Source organism: Cebidichthys violaceus, unplaced genomic scaffold (assembly GCF_023349555.1).
Source record: "Cebidichthys violaceus isolate CVI_PGR_0920_01 unplaced genomic scaffold, fCebVio1.0.p SCAF_58, whole genome shotgun sequence".
NCBI classification, from domain to species: domain Eukaryota; kingdom Metazoa; phylum Chordata; class Actinopteri; order Perciformes; family Stichaeidae; genus Cebidichthys; species Cebidichthys violaceus.
In genome coordinates, this window is record NW_027176794.1 from 124,137 (window position 1) to 146,606 (window position 22,470).

Here is a 22,470-nt window from a genome sequence, read left to right on the forward strand (position 1 = left end):
CATAATTGGTGCCTCATAAAAGCTAAATGTCATGACGAGTAATATGTAGTTAGTTTGTTTTTACAAACATTCAAAATTGAATTTACTCACTGGAAAAGCTGCACTACAGTACGCATTTGTTAGCTGGTGCAGTTTTACCGCAGCATGTGTCAGGTGGAGTCTGGCTGGGGTCAGTGTTGGTGTCGTTTTAGTCAGCGAGGTCAAGAGGGGGGCAGAGCTTCCTCCTGCTCCTACTTGACCCCCGAGGCTCAGCTGGTCTTTGAATTCCTGGGTGGAGACGAAGTTCCGCAACACTTGTTCCTCGCTAGCTGGGGCTACTGAACCCCGGCCAGATGAAACCTAATTTGAGAACTAAGAGCCTTTAAAAGAAGCAGTAAAAAAATTAAAATTTCACTTGGTGTTTCCAGGCTATTTTAAATGGAGCGTTCAAAGTGGGGCACAGACTTAATAGAGGGTTGCACTAACCAAAGCCTCTTGGATCTTCAAATGTTTGTGGTAAAGGACTCTCCAGTTGCCAGATTTACTCTTTCTTTCTAGTAGCAAAGATATATGAGTAAAGTGCTATATTTAACAAATTCACATAATCAGGAACAGTGAAACTGATGATGTTGTTGCACCCACCCTACTGGAGTGTCCTTGAGCGACACACTCAATAACTAGGACCTCTAGGGGTGCTGTATAACAAAATAATAATCATGTAAACTTATTTTAATGTTCCTTCGAATATTTTCAATGCACCCAAATGCACACTTAGCTAAACAGCTATTTGGGACTTTTCTAAGACTGCAAACATTTCAACCCGATGCAAAGTGCACATTTTCTTTCAACATTGCTTGCACAGCTGTACATGTTACAGTGCTCACATGTTCCTATATTGCATTGTAAATTTGTAAATCTGTAACCTGAGAATCTGTGTTAATCAGTAACTTAAAACTCTCACACAAGCCCACTGAACGCTGTCAAAGCGATACAGCTGCACACTACCAGAATTCCTTTATTTTTGTCACACTCTTTGCTGCTTTAATGACACAACTTCCCCTCAAGATCAATAAAGTTAATCGTATCTTAATGGGTGGTGTGTTACTGCCCAAAGATCAAGCAATTACATCTGAGTTTTGGAGGTTTGACCGGACGTCAAGGATTCTCCTGAAATCTCTCATAGGAGCCAACACACACACACACACACACACACACACACACTATAATGACGTAAATAAGAAGCTTGACATGGAGAAAAACACGGGGATGTAGGATGAATTATTTCTGGATTGACATTCACATCTGTTTCTTTATTTAATTAAGATGAAAGCAGCCTGAATGCAGTCAGCATTACAGATTTGTTTTATATTACCCTGCTGATTGCTACTCTACACATGTTCACAAATCATTTTACACAGCCTGTGGTAATGAGGAAGAAAAAGGACTTTGCTCACAAACGCTTCACGCCGTGTGTCAGTCTTGTGATGCAGCAGAAGTGTTTCTGATTGTCACAGGGGACAGACACTCTCCGACATCCTTAAGGTAACGACTCTACTCAAAAGTTCCTTTAAATATCCCAAAACGTTAATGAAACATTAGTGTAAAAATGTGTAGTTGCACTCTTTTCCATTGCTGTTGAATTGCACAACATCCTTAAAATCTTTGCAACTTCTCGTTCATGACGGGCTTTGCGTTATTGATGTTAAAACCTGCCATTCAGACAAGCTGAGGGGAAAATGTTTAGCTTTACGAGTAGGTAAAATGTTCACTTGTGGTGCAAACATGATTGTTAAACTGAATTTATTGCTGGGCTTAAAGAATTAACAGACTGTGACATGCAGGGTCTGCTGATCCTCTACAAAGAAAACACACTGCAGTAATGGAGATAATACAATTGATTATCTGTCATGTATATTAGGTGATAAAGCTGCTCTGACGTGATTGGTCATGGATTGGAAGAGTAACCTGAGACGTACCCAGTCTGTGCGGAGCGTCTCCTCCTTCGTTGACGAGCCCACCTGGACAGAGGCAGGGCTGCGGGACAAGACAACATCTGTGTCCCATCTGGTGGCCAGGTGACAGAAACACCATCTTCCTCACTCTTTCTACAACTGTGACAACTAAACACATAGTCTGTCTGTAACCTTCTACGTGCAGTATGTCAGCAGATGATTAATATGTTTTTTGTGTTCGTAAGGTATCAAACTACAGTGAAAGTAAGCACATCCATTCAAGACTCCTCTGTAAATAATGGTGAAGCAAAACCCAAGCCGGTGTTAAAAGAGGTAACCTCTGACTCAAACACAAAGCGTCTTCAGTTTGGGGGAAATAATTAATAGAAACATGTTTGTTTTTTTTTGTGCATCGCTGTCAGATAACACCATCTATTCTGGAGAGCAAAGAGACTCGTCTGGAGTCTCTGATAAGGAGAAATGATGCAAGGGAACAGTTTCGGGACATAACCAGTCTGACCCGCAGTAAGTCAATGGGGAGCCTTCAAAACAGCGCTGGGTCCATTGGGGCCCTGAAGGCTCTGTTTGAGTCAAAGACAGCTGCACAAAACAAGGTGAAGAGCAGTTTCAGAGCTGTGAGTTTCTCGTTGCCAAACAAGACAGCGGATGTCGTGCCGGCAGTGAATGGAGAGGTTGAAAAGGTAAAGAGCTCTGCAGAGGAACCGAAGATCCAAATTCCTGCCGACGCCCCAGTTAATGCCGCTAAAACTGAGGCAAAAGATCATGTGACACGAAAGGTAATCGCTTCTAACAGCTTAAAGATCCGGTTTATGGTCATTTCCATTGTGTAACTTCCATCATGTAACCAAAAGTTAATCACAAACACATACATATGGCTACTTAGTGGCAGTGACAGTTCATTATTTCTCTCTCTAGGTGGTGCATCAGAGCCAGATGGAGAGGAGGAAAACAATCGGGGGTATTGATTTTGAAACAATTGCAGCCTCTCAAGCTGGTGAGTACAAGACAACATTCACCAAATGAGCTCTGTGATGAACCGCCAACCTCTCCACTAAGTATTCCAACCAATGAAGCAACTCTCTATTGAGTAGTTATCAGTCGTAGATTAAAACTTTCTATTGTTCAACGAGGTAAATTTGATTACATTTTAAAAAAACACGAGGAATACAAATTATAAAAAAGCCCAGTCATAAAATACATCTGGCAATTATAAAAGCATCTTAAAATGAACTCAATACACTTCTAGAACAAAGAGCAGGTGTGGCGTTCAATTCCACATATATGAAACATTTACTTGGGTATAAATGGAGCTTTTAAAGTCATGTTTTACCTATAATTGGTAGAGAACTCTTTATTGAACATCCCAGGAAATTATTAGGGAATTAATAACCTATAACGAACCATTTTTCTTTTGCTTTCGAGCCATCACAATAGAAAATATCAGCCCAATTCAGTGTCTAAATCATCCTGCAACTGAGAAAACCCGAAACTAGATGCCGGCTCCTCTGGTAAACATTTCCTGCTCTGAGTCCTTGTGACTCAGGTCGAAGCTGTGGACGGTATGAATGAAAGCAAAGAGGTGAAATGGAGATGAATATCAGCACAATGACTGTGCAAGAAGCAGTGATTGACTCAACCTGGTGTGGGCATAGTAGACCACTTCAGAACAAGGACAGAAATAGCCAGCAAAGCAACACGTCCTGAATAAGTGCAGGAGGGTGAAAGGGTCAGCTGTCAGTGGGGCAGGAATGAGGCAGAGAGAGGGAGAGACTGAGAGAGGGCAGAGGCTCCGTTACCAGACTCAAACCAACAGGAAATCAGACCTAACGCGTTCACAAAGACTGAAAGGAAATAAGAAGACAAGCAGGTCAGAAGGAGCTGGGAGCTGTTCACTTTCTGTGAGTAGAGATTTGTATTTTGATTGAATGGGAAAACTAGAGAATATTCTGTCTGCTGAGTAGAAACAATCTTACCCGCATGTTAATTAGCTTCTACATGCTCTTGAAACTTGTGTACTCCAAAATATATATATATATATATATATATATATATATATATATATATATATATAAAATAGTACCCATGAGTGATAGTTTTTGTAAATCTTGAAATATTTGGGTGTTGAGAATCCAACAGAGTTGTCACTTTATACGTCACAGTGTCTGTTTTGCCATGTGTTCCTAATTGACGGCTGCTAGTGAAGATTTACTATCTGTATTTCGACAAAACAATTTTAAGACATGTTTGTGTTTACTTTGCTCTTTTATGCTTAGTCAACTGCAGTGACTTGCCTGTCCGTTTAACTCTCAGTATTTGTGTCAGTGGAGTCAGATATCTGTCCCTCTCCACCACAAGTGGTACATTTATAACTCGACCACATGGCAGCTGTTACATATCGGCTTGGGAAGTGTTATTACGGGTGACCCTGAAATTGCTAACTATTAGCACACAGTTTGTTGACATGGATGCGAACGTAGAAGTCATTTATAATAATGAGTCACTTGGTGAAATTCTGTTTAAATTGTACACAATGTAGTTACAGTTTCTGAAGAAAAGTATTGTATTTTGACACCTGCTGCCTATTTAACCGCTTATATTAATCCGGAAACAAAGTGAGAAACAATTACGACTACTTTCAACTTTAACCGCAAATTACACATGCAGAGCTTGATGGCCCATTTACAGTCCATCACAGGAAATACTTTGATATGAAAACCATTGTCAACAGCTCTGATTAGGCTCATATCTTAAGTGTGACACAGTGTCATAAATATACTTTACATATTCATACCGCTGTGTTTGATGTGTCTGCAGATGAAAAGAGGAGGTCAATTGCAGATTTCAAAGACAGCTCCTTCAACCAAACCAAGGAGAAACTGTGTGTCTCAGTCAAAGCTATGTCCGCTCTCTATCTGTCAAAGGTGGTACCTCAGGATTCAACACGCAGCCTTTCAAAACCGGTAAACATCTGCCTACTCATGTTGTACTCTCTTCTATTCAGCCCTTACTAGATATGCACCGGTAATGACACTGATGTTAGATCCAATGCTCAAATAGTTAGTTTTCAGATTTAGTTTTTTAAAGTTAGGAAAGCAATGGTTAAGCCAAGCTTGATGTTTCCTTACATATAAAAGGATCCCAGCCACACAGTGAGGCATACAGCTTATTAATTAAACACTGGTATGGGATAGTTACTCTATATCTGCCGATACCCAAAGCCAAGGTATTGTATCGGTATTGGGACTGAAAAAGTTGGGACATTGCATCCATCTCCCTTATTAACCCTAATTCATAAGCTAAATGTATTCGAGCATGATGACCAATCAGAAATGAGTATTCAACAAAGCCTTGTAATAAAGTAGATTTATAGCTACGCACTTCCAATTATTATGCTTTACAGTGTCACAAAAATGTATCATATAATGACTAGAAATCTTCAAGCAACATTAACTCGACCTGAAATTATCATTGTTTCCGTCCAGGCACAAGGTCAGTCATCTGAACCTGGGAGAAGAATCAAACTAACCAAGGTAAAGCACAATTTCACCAGACACTAGGCATGACAGTGTGCATTGGATTTGCATTGTCACAATAACATCTTCCACACTATTATTCAGCTGAAGAACCTAATGCTTGCTTTTTTCTGAGAGTTGCAAGAAACAGATATTGGACGTCTTTCACTCAACATTTTATTTTATTTATCATTGTGGTTGTATTTGCTGGTTGCTCTGGAGCTCGGCTAACCCACTGACACCTGGCATGTGGCAAGCAAGTCAAGTGGCATGATCTGGAAGGTATCACTTGCTGTAAGCATGTCTGCACACTTCTGCGCATGATTTCCATCGGATAGCTAATTTCTGTCACAAAGGACTCAATGATGAGACTGTTAATCTGCTCTTCTAAGATGTCCGAAGAGTCCCAACAAAGGAAAGATGACCTCCCTACACCTCCTTCAGCCAGTCATAAGCCAAGACCAGAAGACATCTTTGAGGCACAATCGCCACAGTCTATGCCATTCCAACTTTCCAAAGAAAAGCTACACCAACAGCGGCAGAAATGTGAGCTGAGAAGGCTCCTGAAGCACACTCACCCAGAGCTGAAGATGTTAGATGAAATTGTGGATGAGGAGCTCGCTGAGGTTTTGAGCTCGGAGACTGGGGGGACAGCTAGTGAAACTGGATACGAGGGAGAGGTCCTTTCAAGACGCTTGATATTTGAGAACTGTGCCCTGAGTAACAAAGTATCTCCTTACACCCCTAAGATGCACAAGGCGATGGGAAAAGCGGAAAGAGACAATGTCATAAAAACATCAGCTGTGTTTGAGGAGCATGAAGAGAGGCCATGTAATCAAAGAGATGAGGGGATCTTGGAGGATGACAAAAGGCTTGGGCCTACTCCAGATCCTAAAAGAGAGTGTGATGAGGAGATGATAAGAATAGATGTTCAGGCTACCAAAAAGATATTTGAGAGTCAATCTGTGGACACATTCACACTAAGTCCAGATAATAAGTTCCAGGGGAAAGTTTCTATTTCTGGGGATGAGACAGGGGCAGTCCAAAAACAAAAACAAGATTTTGAAATGTGTAGCAAATATTTACACAGCGAAAACAAAAGCAATGCATGTACCAAAAGTCTTGATTCGACATATCAGCCCAATAAACAGGGCCCATGTATTCATATGGTTGGTCAAGGCACTGACCATGAGTTTTCACGTAGGGAAGAGGATTCTACTGGTAAAACAGTCTACGAGGGTGAGCCTACAAGCCCTCTTGATACAGAAGAACTCGGGGTAAAAATCAAAACGAGTGCGGCTCTTTTCCAAAACAACCCATTTATCCCAACAAACATAGAAAAAGAGCATTCCTTTTTGCATACATCAAAATCACAAAGCCCAGCAGCAGAGAGTGGGGCAGCTCAGGACTATCTGATAACTAACGTCAAGAACAGAACCCACTTATTTGAATCAATGCCATTTGACAAAATTGGGCATCAGAGCAAGGACGAAATTGAGACGATGGTGGAGGACATCAAGGAAATACTGAATTCCCTTTATCATGGCAATGCCATACATTCAGATGGCTCAATCATTGAGGTAAATGAGACAATGATAGCCAAAAAGGCCAAATTCACACTTTCAGAGAGTGGGCCAGAGATAAAATACGACGGGGTAGCTGAAGGTGGTGCCCAAAACTTCATAGTCCAGTTGCTACCACGGGCAAACCTAAAGCCTCAAATCATGTACCTAAAGGAGGGTAGTAAAGGAAGTATGGAGGCCACAGTAGTGAATGCACCTGTACACCAGCATCACCTCACTACCAACCAAGACACAGAGTTTAAAACTGCCAATGTGGTTCAGCTTATTGAGGATATTCTCAATCAAGATAACTCTCTGCGGAAAGGAGTAGTTATCCAAGAGGATATGGACAGATGTCCTGAAGTCATTGTTTACTCCCTCTACAATTATTTTGATGAGGAAGATGTGAAAAGTTATTGTCCTCCACAAGGTGCAAAGTATGATGAACCAGAGCCACAGAGAGGTGATGTGAGTAACACAGACAATAAAGAACTAAGAAAGGGCGTCATTAAATCAACCATAAGCTGCCTCCTAGAAACTCCCAAAGATCAAACTTACCATGAATCCATACAGCCTGAAATCACAGAAAAAGGGAATGTAAAACTGTTCAAGAGTTGTATTGAAAAGGGAGATTTGGAGTATTTGAAAACTCTTCAGGCTGAGCCAACAGTACAAGAACAAGAACTCCCTCCAAACCAAAGTGTGACTGGACAAGGAATAGAGCTTCATCATGAACAGAGAGATGATCAAGCAGAGGAGAATTCCGAATGGGTCCCAGTGGATGTTAAGAGACTGAGAAACATATTCTCCGGAGATCAAAGACCAATCCAACCAAAGCAAAATGCATATGATAACCGTGCCCAATCTACCACCATTTGTTCCGCATTTACAGGTCAAAATGTGCCACTTGGAAAGAGCCAGTCCTCTACAGAATACATTCATGGGCAAGTAAAGAATAGCTTTAGACAGTGTGGTGGCAAAACACAAGAAGAAGCACAACAGGGATCATATCTGCATCTTGAGACACAGGACAATGGCAGGGTGCACCAGGCTGAATTAGTTGAGGTGATAGATGACAAGGACGAGATATCAAACCTCCAAACTGCAATACATAGCCTCCAACAGGCCACAATTGAGGCCAAATCTTTGAAACACTCATCACAGGAACCTGAGGACCAAAGAGAGGACTCATGCACTGAGCCAACATTGGATGAGCTCCCATCAACCTCCAACATCCCCTCAGAACATAAATCAGACCACCAACATGAGAAAACAGAGACAAGCCGTAGAGACACTAATTCTGAAGAAGTACAAACTACTGGGACATGCAGCAAAATGGGTCAAAAAGGCATAGAAGTGGTCCAGAAACAACCCTTTCAAGCTGCTATGGTGTCTGTACATAGTCCAGAAACAACCACTGCAGAGCAAGAGGATGAGGAGGTTGATTTTCAGGGTAAACTTCAAGCAGCTTTGGATTCCCTAGAGAAATCCAACATCAATGTCAGTAGAGGAGATTTCAGAGCAGCTATGATATACAGAAACGTGTCCAGACCTCACAAAGAAAATGTCGCTGCAGTGTCCACTAAAAAGGAGTTTTGCCCTGTGGCGGAACCTAAATCAACTCAAATACCGCTGAGACAAGAGGTCTCCAAAGAACAAGTTACTGCGGCAAATGCAGAGCCCCCAAGTCAAAGTGAAACCCTAAACAAACCGGCTACAAGCGCTGTCTCAGAGAAAAGCAGAGGGCCTGTTGGTCCAAAGCCTGCCATCCCACCTAAGCCAGAGAATTTGAAGGTAAAACAAAGAAACATTCAACCAAAAAACATAAGGAATCAAGAGGCAACCCCAACTAATGCTGTGAGACCTGAAGACATGGCTACTCAACCAATGCCAATGACATCAATGTCACGCAAGGATGAACATAAGCAAGGTCTGTTCAAAATAAACACTGGTGATAATAATGATAATACTAACATTAAGCTACAACAGGAGATGAATGCCAAAGCAGAAGAGAAAAACCTCCAGGACTTCCCAAACAAAGGAAATATACAGGAAACAGATGAAAGCCATGTAGATTTTCATGAAGCATGTAAGAAATTTGGAGGTAAAAAGGCGAAGAATGCTCCCATAAAGCCAAAAAGAGTTAAAATTGCTCAGCTTGACAACAAAAACCCCAAACGTATGTCTGGAGATAATACCTCATTTCTCGCAGATGCGGTTGAGGAGCTTCAACAAACTCTAACTGGTCCATCAGGCAATAACCCAAACACCTGTGGACAAACTACTGACAGCAAAGACACACACAAGAAAGAAATGAAACAAGAAAGCAAAGTTGAAATGAGAGAAAAGAAAGGACGAACGGAGACAGAGGACGAACGCCGACAGCGGCTGTCAGTTCACATGGATGAAATCATGAGAGGGAACATAACAGCAGCCATGGAAATTGTTGACAACTTGCGAAAGCAGGAAGAACTGCACAGCATTCTCAGTCGAGTTGAAGAAATTGAACAGGACACAAGCGAGGTTGATGTAGGGTCTCTGAGGGGAGTCTTTGAGAACGTTCCCGACTGGGTTGTCAGCTCTGACAAAAACAAACAAAAAACGGCTAAAGTAGAAAACAAAGAAGGGAGGTTGCCATTAGAGAAAGACAGCACTGAAAGCATGTCTTCAATGGCACATGTTTTTGGAGATCTTGAGCGAGCCAGTGAGGAAATCATGAATCTGAAAGAGCAGACTTTAGCCAGACTTGTGGACATAGAGGAAGCAATAAAGAAGGCTCTTTATTCTGTCTCTACCTTGAAATCTGACTCAGATATTGTTGGTTTATCATGCCTGTTCAAAGAGTCACTAGGGACCGAGCAAGGATCCCCACCCTCTGGTAGCATTAGCAAAATTAGCATCGGGTCAAGCAGAACAAAATCATTGCAGACACAGGAAAGCCCCACAGCACAGGGAAGCCAGAGTGCAAGAATTGAAGTAACGCCTGCAAAACAACGAGCAAGTCCTCCATCCTCACCTGCCTTCATCTCCATCCAGTCGGCTGCTAAAAAGACCGATAAATCAGAGTTACTTCCACCAGAGACCACAATCTGCCCGACATGTCAGAACAGCCCAAAAACAGAGGAAAAATTCCGGACAACTAAAACCCTGACGTGCAACAGTCCTGCTCAAAACAGAAAAAGGGAGCCCCGAAAAGGAGGTAAAAAACAGTCCTCTTACAACCCCAAAAGAGAGCTCAGTGTACTTGAGGTGCAGACCGACCGCGAGGGAAACAGTATTATGGGCACAGTCACAGAGAACCTGTTTTATTCTTCCGAAACCTCCACTGTTGTCACTGGTGAGCCAGAAGCTACAACATCCACAGGTCAGGCAGCGGTCAGTCCAGCTACGTACCAGATAACCAAGCACCCAGAAGTTCAGCTGCCGATCAATCAGAAACCTTAAATCATTCACAGACAGGTGCAGTTTGTTACCAATTAGCTAAGCATTCTCATACATTTTATAACAAAGTTGTTATGTACATAATTTATTTCCGAAGATATGAAGTTTGTTATGATTGCCTGTTTGTTTATTTCTTACACCTTATTATCGGTTGAAAATGTTCTTATTAATATTTGAGGATTTATTTGTTGCTTGCATTATTTTAAAACTGTTTTTAATTTGCATTTGAAATTAAAGATGTGTTATTGGTTTTCATTATACGTTTGTGTTTGTTGCTGTTGATGCGTATTATACATTTTTTAACCCAGCTTGGTCTCATTTCTCTCATCAGTTTCTACCAGCTTGTCGTGAGATGTGTTCAGCCTGTTTGAAGACGGTTTATCCTATGGAAAAAATTACTGCAGACAAACACATTTTTCATCAAACTTGCTTTTGTTGTAAACAGTGCAAGAAAAAATTAAGGTGAGATACTGAAATATTTTACAGGAAAATCACCTGCAACACCAATCAATGATTTCAAATATTGATTTCTTTTCTGTGCCAAAATGAAATATTTCCATATAAATATTTCGTGGAGGAAGTAAAACACCTGGCCTCAGCACAGATGGGAGCTAACGCCTGGTGTAAAGACAGGACACTTTTGCAATTGGTAAACTTAACCGGACACTTAGTAAATAAATGGAGGAAACTAACTAGCTAATCAATATTAAGGCTACAAACAACCCATAATGCAACACACTTAGAGTCACAGGCCCACTCTGTTAGCTCCAAACATTCAAAGAGAACATCTATTGTTGTAAAACATAATACACCCACAGTGTTTCAAACATAGTTGTGAGGAACTTCATCTTATATTCGGGCCAATAACTACAAACCTAATGGTTGCCAAATATATTCAAAATCTTTAAATTACTAATTGATAGATCAGTTGAAATATTGTATTATGGCAGTCAAAATATCAGATTTTCACTACAGTTATCAACTATATTATTGCGATATCTACAGAAAATTTGAGTCAAACTCATCTTTGACTTTGTTTATTGTGTGTTTTATCTATTTTTTGGCAAATCAATTAGATTTTATTTAGCAGTAGTAATGCTTTTACAGATTGAAAATTATTTAAATATTTATTCGGAGCACTGGTTCCCAAACTGAGGCATCACATAACCAGGAGACAAATGTCAAATGAAACTAAAGTTGAATAGACTTTAGGCAGACATTTTGACTCTTCAAACACAGGTGTAAGTTGTACGATTGTTAATTGCTGCATTGCATTGCAGTACTATAATTGCTGAAACCGAATCATCATTAATGTATGTAGTTCCCCCTGTACTTTTCCTGCTGTGACAAGTAAAAATCATGACACAAAATGTCTGGGGACCACTGGCTAAGAGGTTAAGAGACATGACAACTTTTCAAGGATGATTTACAAAATGCAAAATGAAATACACATGATTAATTTAAAAGGTTTCAAACCCCCCTAGTAAACTCTAAATGTGCCACATAGCTACTGTAACTGCAAACATACCCTAACTACAGTACCTCTTAGCAAATGCAGACCATAAATTGAACTGTACCTGACAAATTGTGCTCATTTATAGCATGTACAATTACGCACCTTTATATGGAGAATTCTACTGCATATTTCACTACCAACAACTGTTCAGAAGAAAAGGGAATTACGACGAGGGCTTTGGACATGCTCAACACAAGAACCGATGGCTTCTCAGGAACACTGCTGTGTCCAATGAGACCGAGTCTGAGGTGTAAATACTCAGGCACAATGTGAGTACCAGCAGGCAACGCTTATGTAGGACCAAACTCATGATCATTCATTAACACTCCATTAAAACTGTGTTCTGTTTCTGTCCTCAGCTGATTCGATGGTGACTGTGACAACAAATGTAAAGATGTGTTTGAGGCACTGCAATGGCCAACTGCTCTCCAAATTCCACAGTGTCTTCATATACTGGTAATGAATGATAGTGTGTTGAAACATAACCTACAACCTAATTGCAACGATGGCTTAATCATAGTCAGTTGTATTGAATCAACTTGCGTTTTATTTTTATTTTTAGTTCAGTTATTGCAACAAATTATAATAAAAAAAAAATATGTGTACAATTCTTTCTTGTGGTTTGTAAATACTGGGATAACAGAAAATAATCCAAAAAAAAAACATAATTTTGTTCCAAATATTCTGGGTACCAGTGTAGTAGCATTATGTCTGTGGATTAAAATGAAGAAGTTCATTCACTTGGTTTCTGTGGCGTAGTATGAACTGTCTACATCAGTGGTATTTGTCAGTGTGTACCTTAATGCTTATGAACTTTATTCCACCAGTTACACTTCTACCCGTCATGTTGATTCTAACTGATACGGTGGACAAATGCACAACATTCTATCTAATCCAATCTAACGAGTGAATATTGCATAAATGTAAAAAGAAATGCAATCATTGTGGGTGTGAATCAGTTTATTATAACCTTCCAGTTATAATATATAATATGATGCAAAAAAACAACAACGAAATTCACAAATTGTGAAAATAAATTAATATGTCTCAATAACCTTTTGGCTTTTGTGTGTGTGTTTTGTTTTTTAGCCTATATTTGTATTACTCAAGTAGTGATAATCTGTGTCCCAAGTTGCAACAAAGGTTACAGCTTCTTAGTCTTTTTCAGCATTTCTTTAATTTGTTCAGCATCGATTTAGTTCCCTGTACGGCCATTTTCTGGTTTTCAGATATGAAAAGCAGAAGGTGGATGAGTGCATAGACTTAAATATTACACTAAGTGTCTTTTCAACATGTTGCAAACTACAACTAATGCTATTGAGTGCCACTTTTTGTCTTTGTATCCTTTAAATCATTTTGCACTTAAGTGTTTATCCATTTGTTCCAAAATTCTCACCTAATAAGAAAAACTGTAAAAACAAATGTCCATTTGACGTATTATTATGAGAGTACGCTTCTCAAATATGGTATCCGGAAGATGTCCAACATGCTTTTTCTTTCAGATATATCCTCTCATCTCTAGCTAAACAAGTAAAAAGTATATTGTAATTGAGAACATCTCTGAAATTTGGTTGAAGCCAAAGTGTGTTTGATGCAACTCACCTTATCCAGCAAATCTTCTGGGACCGTTCTCCCGTTCACTCTGGCCGCCCTCCAGAGCTCATTTTGTGCCTCCTCCTTCTTGCCAGCAAGTTCAAAATCAAATGTATGTATGAATCAGACAAAATCAATTAAAGGAAACTTTAGTCATTGCTGTATCCATGTATCCCTGCCTATGTGACCCAACAGCAGACAGTTATTGTTTCTAAAATGTAAATTCAGGCTCAAGCCATCATTTTCATTGGTTTGAATAACTTGCTTGGTGTTGAAGTTGTGTGGTTGAATGAATGCAACCAGTGCTGCGAAGCATTGTGAAACGGACTTTATGTTATAAAAGCAAGTGTATACACTTCATACAACTGTGAGCCGTAGAGCAGCGGTCGAGAAGTCCTCTGCAGTGTGTGTACTGGTAGTTCTACAATAATAACAGTGCACAAACTGATTCCGCCTCACTGTGCCTCCGGCAGCAGAGTAGCAGCTGGGGGGCGGTAATGCCCTCAGCTGTGTTATCAGCCCGGGACAGGTTAATTTATCTCCAGGCCAATGAAATTAGCTTGCACTTAGCACCTAAAAAACCTTGTGATGTCACTGACTTAACATTGCCAAAAAAAATAATAATAAGTAAGCAGTAATGATGATCAGTATGTTTTTTTTACATTTTCAAACACAAGAAGCAAGGCAACAGTGTTTAAAGCTACATTAATGTGCTGGGGGGGGTTTTGCCTCATGGGGGCAGAACTCCATGACAGGAACAACACCCAACCCACACACACACACACACACACACACACACACACACACACACACACACACACACAGCTAAATGTTTCACTATGTTCACAATATAGTCGCTAACTTTATGTGTCAAAGACATTACAGTTGCACAGATTAACTACTAGAAGATGAACAAAGGTGACTTGATGTATAGTTAAACTGTGCTATGACAACCTATTCACATTTCCCATAAGGCTCTACTGTTGACTCGTTGCAATCGAAATACATACCGAGAGTATACCAACACACATACTGTTCATTATTCAACAGTTAAATTCAGGAGAGAAAACTCAAACAAATAAGTGTATTAGACAATATACATGCATCACTACTTTTGCAGTAGTAAAACATTTGTTAACAGATTGTATCAATAAAACATAAAATCATGTGTCATAATTTCAACATGATTCAATTGAAGGTAACTGCATTCTGATAAATCCTTGTTACCAGTTATCAGCAGGCAAACTATTTATTATATATATAATATAATATAGTGTGTATATATATACACACGTCCATATAAATTACATTTTGGTGCTCTTTTCTGATTTTTCCTCTTCAATGAAGGATCGCGTCTGAGGCCCATCCTCAGGTCTTCTGTAATTAATAACAAAAAGATTATTATATACTGCTCTGAGTTTCTAGTAAAGGAATAAGCACTTTATTGTGAAAGAGTTGATCAACTCACAGGAGATCAGCGTGGTCCTGGAGTTCAACATTGAGGGTTTCAGGCAGTAGTAAACAAACACCCCCAGCAACAATGGGGACGATGCCGTATATCAGCATGGGAATGGTGTAATGGTAGACGTCCAGGAGCCTGATCAGCGGAGCGAGGATGCCCGCCACACGAGCACACATGGAGTTTAGACCTACACCATTCTGCCTGCCAGTATAGACAATGGACTTGTCAGCATCTCAAAGCATGTATCAATGGTAGACATGGCATTTGCCACCAATATTATGTATAATAACAGATTTTATGTTTTACCTCTGGGACACTACCTAGCTTACCTTAAAGTGGTAGGGTAGAGTTCTGCAGTATAAACATAGACTATAGAGAAACTGGCAGTGGCGGCAAATCCAGCAAGTACGGCTATGATGGTTACCACCACAGGAAGGTCTGATGGACACATAATAAATCAGTTTGTTCAAAACACATCTTTGGTTAGTAGATGGATGTAGCAAAAATCACTGGGTACCATTTTCAGAAAAATGGGATTTGTCCTAGTTCTTAAGAATCACTTTAATGATATGTTCAAGACAGATTACAACAGACTGCTATTACTATACAACAAATTACCTTTTGGAATAACAAGTATCCCAAGACAAGCTGCACCTCCAAACAACAAGACACCTGCTTGACATATTTTCCTCCCGAAGTGCTGGATGAGAGGCAAACTGCCCAGACGTGCAGGGAATTCTACTAAGGCAAAGATGAACTGTGTGAGGTAGATATCCAGTCCAAAATTGCCCACATTCAGGATCAGTCCATAGTACACCAGACTTGTTCCAAACCTATTAACAGAATGGCAGAGATATCTTCAGTTCAACTATAAGGCCTGAGAAATACTTGCTTCTTAACCTCACGTTCACGTAGAAAACTGTCAAGTTTGTATGTCTCTGGCTTACAGGTATAGCTGTAGACAGGTTGTGGTTGCAATGAATACTCACCACACGTAGCTCATAATGAACGCACGTTTTCTCAGATATGATATCCTGAAGATGTCCAACATGCTTCCTCTTTTGGATGTACCCTCAATATCCAACTAAAAAAATGTAGGTGTAATTGTTTTTAAGTTTGTGTATATTTATCCGAGAGTTTTATTGTGTTTGATTTGACTTTGGTTGAAGCAGCTCACCTTGTCTAGCAGATCTTCTGGGACCTCCCTTCCGTTCACCCTGGCAGCTCTCCGGACCTCCTTCATGGCTTCCTCCTTCCTGCCCTGGGTGATGAGCCAGCGAGCTGACTCTGGAAGAATCCTAATTGACATATAGGTTTTATAATTTAAGATTAGCATCTTAAACATTAAATCCATGTGGTCTTAGAGGCCGCTGACCAGTAAAAGATTCCCAGGACAACAACAAGAGGGCTGTAGAGCACCAGCTGCAGGATCCTCCAGTTGGGGATCAAATAGGCAATGCCAGACAACAGCATCAGTCCAAGAGGGACAGTAGAGTGGCAGATAATGGTGCAGAAAGCAAACTTGGAGGAATCACTCCACTCTCCACCTTTAAAGCAACAATAGCATGTTATGTTTAAAAAGTTAGTTGTAGAAAGTAGGTTAATACTTACAAGCCTTATAACTAACTTTACTGTCATTTTGACAACATTAAGTTAAATGTACAGTAGTAGCTTTAGTTCGAATTTTACAAATAATTCCCTTTGCAAATGGAGGCACTTTGTGTATCTGATTATAAAGAACACTGCCAAACAGAATTGTGTTTTCTTCCCTCTGTTACAGTCAGTCAAATCTACTAATCACTTAAAGATGCCAAGTGTACAATTAACTAGTGCCCCCAGTGGAAGAATTAAATAGATACCGTGGCAGACAGCAATGCAATGCAATGCACCCACTTATATTATCAATGAAAAGACATCTAATTTGAATATTGTCGCTGTTTGTAACACTGTAACAATACTCTGCTCTTCAAACGCCACAAATATTTTCAGTCGTGAACATTTTACATACCTATCACAAATGAATTAACAAGAATGCCTGAAACGGAGAAACCACTTAAAAATTTGAGAACAATGTAAACATAGACGTTGGGTGAGAAACCAGCACCGACACCAAACACCAGCAGGAGAAGGAGTGAAAGCAGAACCACAAAGCGTCGACCGAACCTACAAAGAGAAGAGAAGAACATTGGTGCTTGACTTTTGTATACGGATGTATATGAATCTTTCTGTCCTATAAGTTCAGCACAATACAAATCATTTTAATAGACATATTAACTGCATATATAACATAGACTGCATGTATAAAAGTGTTTCCTTGAATTGTTAAAAGGTGCAACATTTGAAATCCAGAGCATATCTACGACTGAGTGATTGCCTCCATACGGTGTTATGGTCTGGCTCAAAACCATAACAAATATCACGCAAACTCAGGCAAGGATTTCACCAAACAAATACTTTTAATTAACAAAAGGCCAGGACATTTCAAATGTGCAACAAAAATAAGCATTCCCATAACGAATGCCAGTAGGCAAAACGTGCCACCAGTTCAACTAACAAAATCTTGCTGCCAACACTCTGTGCAGCACGTCAGGTGTGTCAGGTGGGAAGAAGCCAGCTCTCTGTCAGGATGGGGCGGGCCTTATAGGGCGAAGGCAGTGGCCAGCTGCCTCCAATTTCCTTGATGGCCTCACTTTCGAATCCAGGGACACTGAAAGAAAGACAGACACCACCACACAAATACATGCCGTCCCGGCAGAGGCCCTGGGGCCGTCACACCCCCCCCATAAAGACAGGGTCCCCACAGGAACCTGGAGACGTACGCCTGAACTGAAAACACGCCGCTCAGTTTGACGGTCATAAAAACGTTTCACCCCATCTTTCGTCTTAGCCAACTTCGACTTTGCCAATTCCCCAGCTAAGTAAAGTCTATGCCGGAATCCATTGACATACCAAACCAGATTTTTAGGAGGTTCTGCTTCTCTCCAATCCTTTTGCAAAGCAGCAGGCTTACCTGTTAACTGACAGGTATGGCAGGTCTTGATGTAGGTTGCCACGTCTCTCTTAACACGGGGCCAAAATAAATGTCTCAGAACGCAATCATGCGTTTTTCCTACACCCATATGCCCCGACTCATCATGTGAGACACGCAAGACCAAATCACGGAATTTTGAAGGCACGACAATTTGGTAAAAAATCCTGTGGGCTCACCACCTGCGGGAGGAACCGCTGGGGTCGGGTGCGTTGCCCCATGGGTGGCAGTGAAGGCCAGGGACCTCGACGGACCAGACCCGGGCGGCAAAGGATGGCTCTGGCGACGTGGAACGTCACCTCTCTGTGGCGGAAGGAGCCGGAGCTTGTGCGGGAGGTGGAACGCTACCAGTTAGATCTGGTGGGGCTTACCTCTATGCACTGCATCGGTTCTGGAACCGTACTCCTGGATAGGGGTTGGACTCTTTTCTTCTCTGGAGTTGCCCAGGGTGTGAGGCGCCAGGCGGGTGTGGGGATACTCACAAATCCCCGGCTGAGTGCCGCTGCTTCGGAGTTTACCCCGGTGGACGAGAGGGTCGCCTCCCTGCGCCTGCGGGTTATGGGAGGAAAAACTCTGACTGTTGTCTGTGCATATTCACCGAACAACAGTTCAGAGTATTCGGCCTTCTTAGAGACTCTGACTGGAGTCCTGTATGGGGCTCCAGTGGGGGACTCCATAGTTCTGCTGGGGGATTTCAACGCGCACATGGGCAACGATGGGGATACCTGGAGAGGCGTGATTGGGTGGAACGGCCTCCTTGATCTAAATCCGAGCGGCCGTTTGTTGTTGGACTTCTGTGCTAGTCATGGATTGTCCATAACGAACACCATGTTTGAGCATAAGGATGTTCATAAGTGTACGTGGTACCAGAGCACTCTAGGCCGAAGGTCGATGATCGATTTTGTTATCGTATCATCGGATCTGAGGCCGTATGTTTTGGACACTCGGGTGAAGAGAGGGGCGGAGCTGTCAACTGATCACCATCTGGTTGTGAGTTGGATCAGAGGGTGGGGGAAAACTCTGGACAGACCTGGTAAGCCCAAACGGGTAGTGTGGGCAAACTGGGAACATCTGGAGGAGGCCCCTGTCCGGGAGATCTTCAACTCACACCTCCGGCGGAGCTTTTCTAGCATCCCTGTGAAGGTTGGGGGCATCGAACAGGAATGGATGATGTTCAAAGCTTCTATTACCAAAGCTACGGCGGTGAGCTGTGGTCTCAAGGTCTTAGGTGCCTCAAGGGGCGGTAACCCTCGAACACCGTGGTGGACACCGGTGGTCAGGGAAGCTGTCCGACTGAAGAAAGAAGCCTTCCGGGATATGTTATCCCGGAGGACTCCTGAGGCAGTTGTAAGGTACCGACAGACCCGAAGGGCTACAGCCGCTGCCGTGAAGGAGGCAAAGCAGCGGGTGTGGGAGGAGTTCGGAGTAGCCATGGAGAAGGACTTTTGGTCGGCACCAAGGTGTTTCTGGAAAACCATCCGGAACCTCAGGAGGGGGAAACGAGGAAACATCCAAGCTGTATCCAGTAAGGATGGGACTCTGTTGACTTCAACTGAGGGGGTAATCGGGCGGTGGAAGGAGCACTTTGAGGAACTCCTGAATCCGTTCGGTCATCCGTGAGGGACTCGGAGTAGAGCCGCTGCTCCTTTGCGTGGAAAGGAGCCAGTTGAGGTGGTTCGGGCATCTGGTAAGGATGCCACCTGGGCGCCTTCCTAGGGAAGTGTTCCAGGCACGACCAGCTGGGAGGAGACCCTGAGGGAGGCCCAGGACCAGGTGGAGGGACTATATCTCCAAACTGGCCTGGGAGTGCCTCGGGATCCCCCAGTCAGAGCTGGCTGATGTGGCTCGGGAAAGGGAAGTTTGGGGTCCCCTGCTGGAGCTGTTGCCCCCGCGACCCGATCACGGATAAGCAGTTGAAGATGAGATGAGAGATGAGAGGATCTCCAAAGAGACCCTTGCCACGTGGCACCCACCTTCTGACTAATACCTCGTTTTGAATGAAGTACCCATGCGCACGATCTTTCACCTCATCTGCTGGAAGAACAGACCGGAACAGCCCACTCAGCGTGGAATCAGCATTTTGCTCGCTCACCAACTCACTACGTGAGACAGACAATGCCGTGTTAGACAGTGATACATTCAATTTTGTGGGGTCATTTATTTTTGCATTCCCCAATTCCAACTCTGTCTCTGCCTTGTGACTGGCCGCACTCATGGCGCGCATCACAGCGCAAACCTGGCTGAGCCGGGGGCTAACAGCTAACGGTGCCAACAGCATGAACAGTGAAAACACACAGAGCTAACAGTACTCCACTACATCTTTTAGCTAATAGTTGATTGCTGCTATGCTCTGAATTTCGAAATTAGCACCTTTTAAAAACTTCTATTGGTGCTCGGGTGACTTCAAAGTAAAAAGCAACCCGTTCAGAATCATAACAATCAAGTACATATAAAGGTGGGAGTGGATGTGCACCTGTCAGCCATCTGCCCCAAAACCAGCGCTCCAATCAGAAGACCGGCCATGTAGATGGACTGTGACGCCTCAATCAAACTGCTTCTGTCACACACCAGGTTGAACTGGTGACAGGAAGGATGGTGAGAGAAGACCGAAACAGCTAGCTGAGTGTTGTTTTTATCAGCCCCTATTTGAGATGTTTAATAACTGAAAATAGCAGTCGGTTAAATACAAAAAGGGTCATCTCAATCTCTCAAATCTTCTCACCAACAAAGTGTTCTGCTTGTTGTGCTGCTATTGAGTGGATGTAAATCAATCATTCTAAAAGTTGTATCGTAGTATGGCATACTTTATTTAAGCAAGTTTAAATTGTATTCTTTTCATTTTTTATGTTGTGATTCTTATCAATATGTCAAACCAACCCATCTATGCACTGTTTCCTCTAAAATAAAATCTGAAATTAGACAAATTGTCTCATGAATGTGATTTGAAGTTGGCTCGTTAATGAGAATTTGAAGGGCTTTCATTTTGAAATGCTACATCAGAAATTCCTGGTTCTCTCTGAGTGACACCTTGAGGTGGTCTGCTATTAACTTGAAGTGAAATGATTTTGTAACTATTTACCATTTCCTCTAAAATAAAATCTGAAATTAGACAAATTGTCTCATGAATGTGATTTGAAGTTGGCTCGTGAATGAGATTTTGAAGGGCTTTAATTTTGAAATGCTACATCAGAATGTTCTGGTTCTCTCTGAGTGACAACTTGAGGTGGTCTGCTAAACAGCAGCATATGCCTGGATGCCATGCAAGTTCCATCACGAAATGCTGTCAGAAAAGTACGGTGGCTCAGAAGGGATAAAAAGTCAAAGTGAAGAACTGATAAATAACACAGAACCAATAAAATCAACAAATAAACACAAACAAAAAAAGTATGCTCACGTAAATCACAAGTAATGCATTGATTGGTACAACTATCTCTCACCTCTGTCACAATGCTGGAGGCACCTTTGGGGGCCTCAAAATCCCAACCATTTATGCATCCAGTTGTAGTGTTAATTCCATACGCTTCAATTATTTCCAAATCCAAATCCACAGGTGAGAACATTTCACAGATTTCATACTTCCCAGCCTTGTTCACAGGGAGGGTGAGATTTTTTTGTCTCTCTTCCGTCAGGTTTGGCCCAAGCTGCAAGATCCAGTCAGTGTTACAGTGATGTGGGAAGCTCAGGCCCGTGAACACCTGACCAATTATATCAAAAGCTGTAAACACAATAGGGATGCATAACACAGCCACTAAACGCTTCTGAAACAAACCAAACTCTCCAATCTCCTTCAGGATCTGCCCGAAGTTGCTCATATTTGCTATCTGGATGTTGCAGCAGTGCAGCGTAGGCCAGAGAAAGGTCCGGCTTAAAAAGAAACGTCCTGCCACCAACTGTCAACTTGACTCTCGTCCTGCAAGTTAATGTTTAAACTAACAATCACAGTGCTTTTATGGCCTCCCAAGTTGCTAACAGACAGACTACCAAAGTATTAAAATGTAATGTCAGCATCCTTAAGGCTGAAGTCCAGCTGTTCTGCAGCTCATCATCATCAGTTATTGATTCTAGAGTTCCTCGATGCATCACACCTGCTTTTAGAGCAATGCTATCGGTACTTTTCTCAAGCAGAGTCTGCACTTGTAGAAAGTGTGAGTACGTAAAGGGCTTTAAAAAAAGTCCCATCAAGAATGCTCTTCAAAGTCTGAGTTGGGGGGTCATTCGACCTCAATCTAATCTTGGCAATTAGAGTCTAGACATTTTAATATAATTTGATAATAAGGAAGTATATCTTTCACCATTTATTAAAATTCTCTCTAAAAGGTGCTTTACAAAATGGCTGGAGTAACCCTTTGATCTCTACAAAGCATAAAATAGACATAACAACTTTCTCTGGGTGAACGGGTTGTA

The 22,470-nt window shown here is 41.8% G+C and overlaps 2 protein-coding genes across 5 annotated transcripts; one reads left to right on the forward strand and one right to left on the reverse strand.

Annotated features, from left to right (window-relative positions):
* The first annotated feature begins 1,455 nt into the window (after positions 1-1,455).
* On the forward strand, positions 1,456-13,041 carry LOC137888820 (LIM domain-containing protein). 4 transcript variants are annotated; one of them, XM_068732322.1, is made up of 10 exons: positions 1,456-1,521; positions 1,898-2,054; positions 2,177-2,264; positions 2,354-2,728; positions 2,868-2,946; positions 4,767-4,912; positions 5,435-5,482; positions 10,799-10,929; positions 12,069-12,252; positions 12,343-13,041. In XM_068732322.1, the coding sequence occupies exons 2-9, from the start codon at positions 1,927-1,929 to the stop codon at positions 12,235-12,237; spliced, it is 1,164 nt and encodes a 387-aa protein (XP_068588423.1). In that variant the 5' UTR covers positions 1,456-1,521; positions 1,898-1,926; the 3' UTR covers positions 12,238-12,252; positions 12,343-13,041. The 4 variants fall into 4 exon arrangements, with proteins under 4 accessions (XP_068588423.1, XP_068588420.1, XP_068588421.1 ...); XM_068732319.1 differs by lacking the exons at positions 1,456-1,521; positions 1,898-2,054; positions 2,177-2,264; ... (3 more) ...; positions 12,069-12,252; positions 12,343-13,041 and adding exons at positions 3,668-3,850; positions 5,857-10,725; XM_068732320.1 differs by lacking the exons at positions 1,456-1,521; positions 1,898-2,054; positions 2,177-2,264; ... (5 more) ...; positions 12,069-12,252; positions 12,343-13,041 and adding exons at positions 5,607-5,758; positions 5,857-10,725.
* A 1,605-nt stretch (positions 13,042-14,646) lies between these two features.
* slc22a13b (solute carrier family 22 member 13b) lies at positions 14,647-21,955 on the reverse strand. The gene is made up of 10 exons (XM_068732300.1): positions 21,504-21,955; positions 20,540-20,643; positions 17,047-17,201; positions 16,414-16,585; positions 16,216-16,336; positions 16,028-16,122; positions 15,657-15,871; positions 15,368-15,476; positions 15,045-15,239; positions 14,647-14,953 (listed from the first exon to the last, which is right to left on the reverse strand). Exons 1-10 carry the CDS (start codon positions 21,876-21,878, stop codon positions 14,881-14,883), a joined length of 1,614 nt encoding a protein of 537 aa, XP_068588401.1. The 5' UTR covers positions 21,879-21,955; the 3' UTR covers positions 14,647-14,880.
* Between the last annotated feature and the right edge of the window lie 515 nt (positions 21,956-22,470).

Bases quoted from the DNA above. Each gene is read 5' to 3' on its own strand.
- slc22a13b (XM_068732300.1), bottom strand. From the start codon at position 21,878: ATGAGCAACTTCGGGCAGATCCTGAAGGAGATTGGAGAGTTTGGTTTG. The intron at 16,337-16,413 runs GTCAGCGGCCTC...TATGTCAATTAG, and splicing joins GTCCTGGGAATCTTTTACTG to GATTCTTCCAGAGTCAGCTC. The intron at 15,477-15,656 runs GTAATTTGTTGT...TGTGTCCATCAG, and splicing joins GATACTTGTTATTCCAAAAG to ACCTTCCTGTGGTGGTAACC.
- LOC137888820 (XM_068732319.1), top strand. From the start codon at position 4,850: ATGTCCGCTCTCTATCTGTCAAAGGTGGTACCTCAGGATTCAACACGC. The intron at 4,913-5,434 runs GTAAACATCTGC...GTTTCCGTCCAG, and splicing joins CACGCAGCCTTTCAAAACCG to GCACAAGGTCAGTCATCTGA. The intron at 5,483-5,856 runs GTAAAGCACAAT...TGCTCTTCTAAG, and splicing joins GAAGAATCAAACTAACCAAG to ATGTCCGAAGAGTCCCAACA.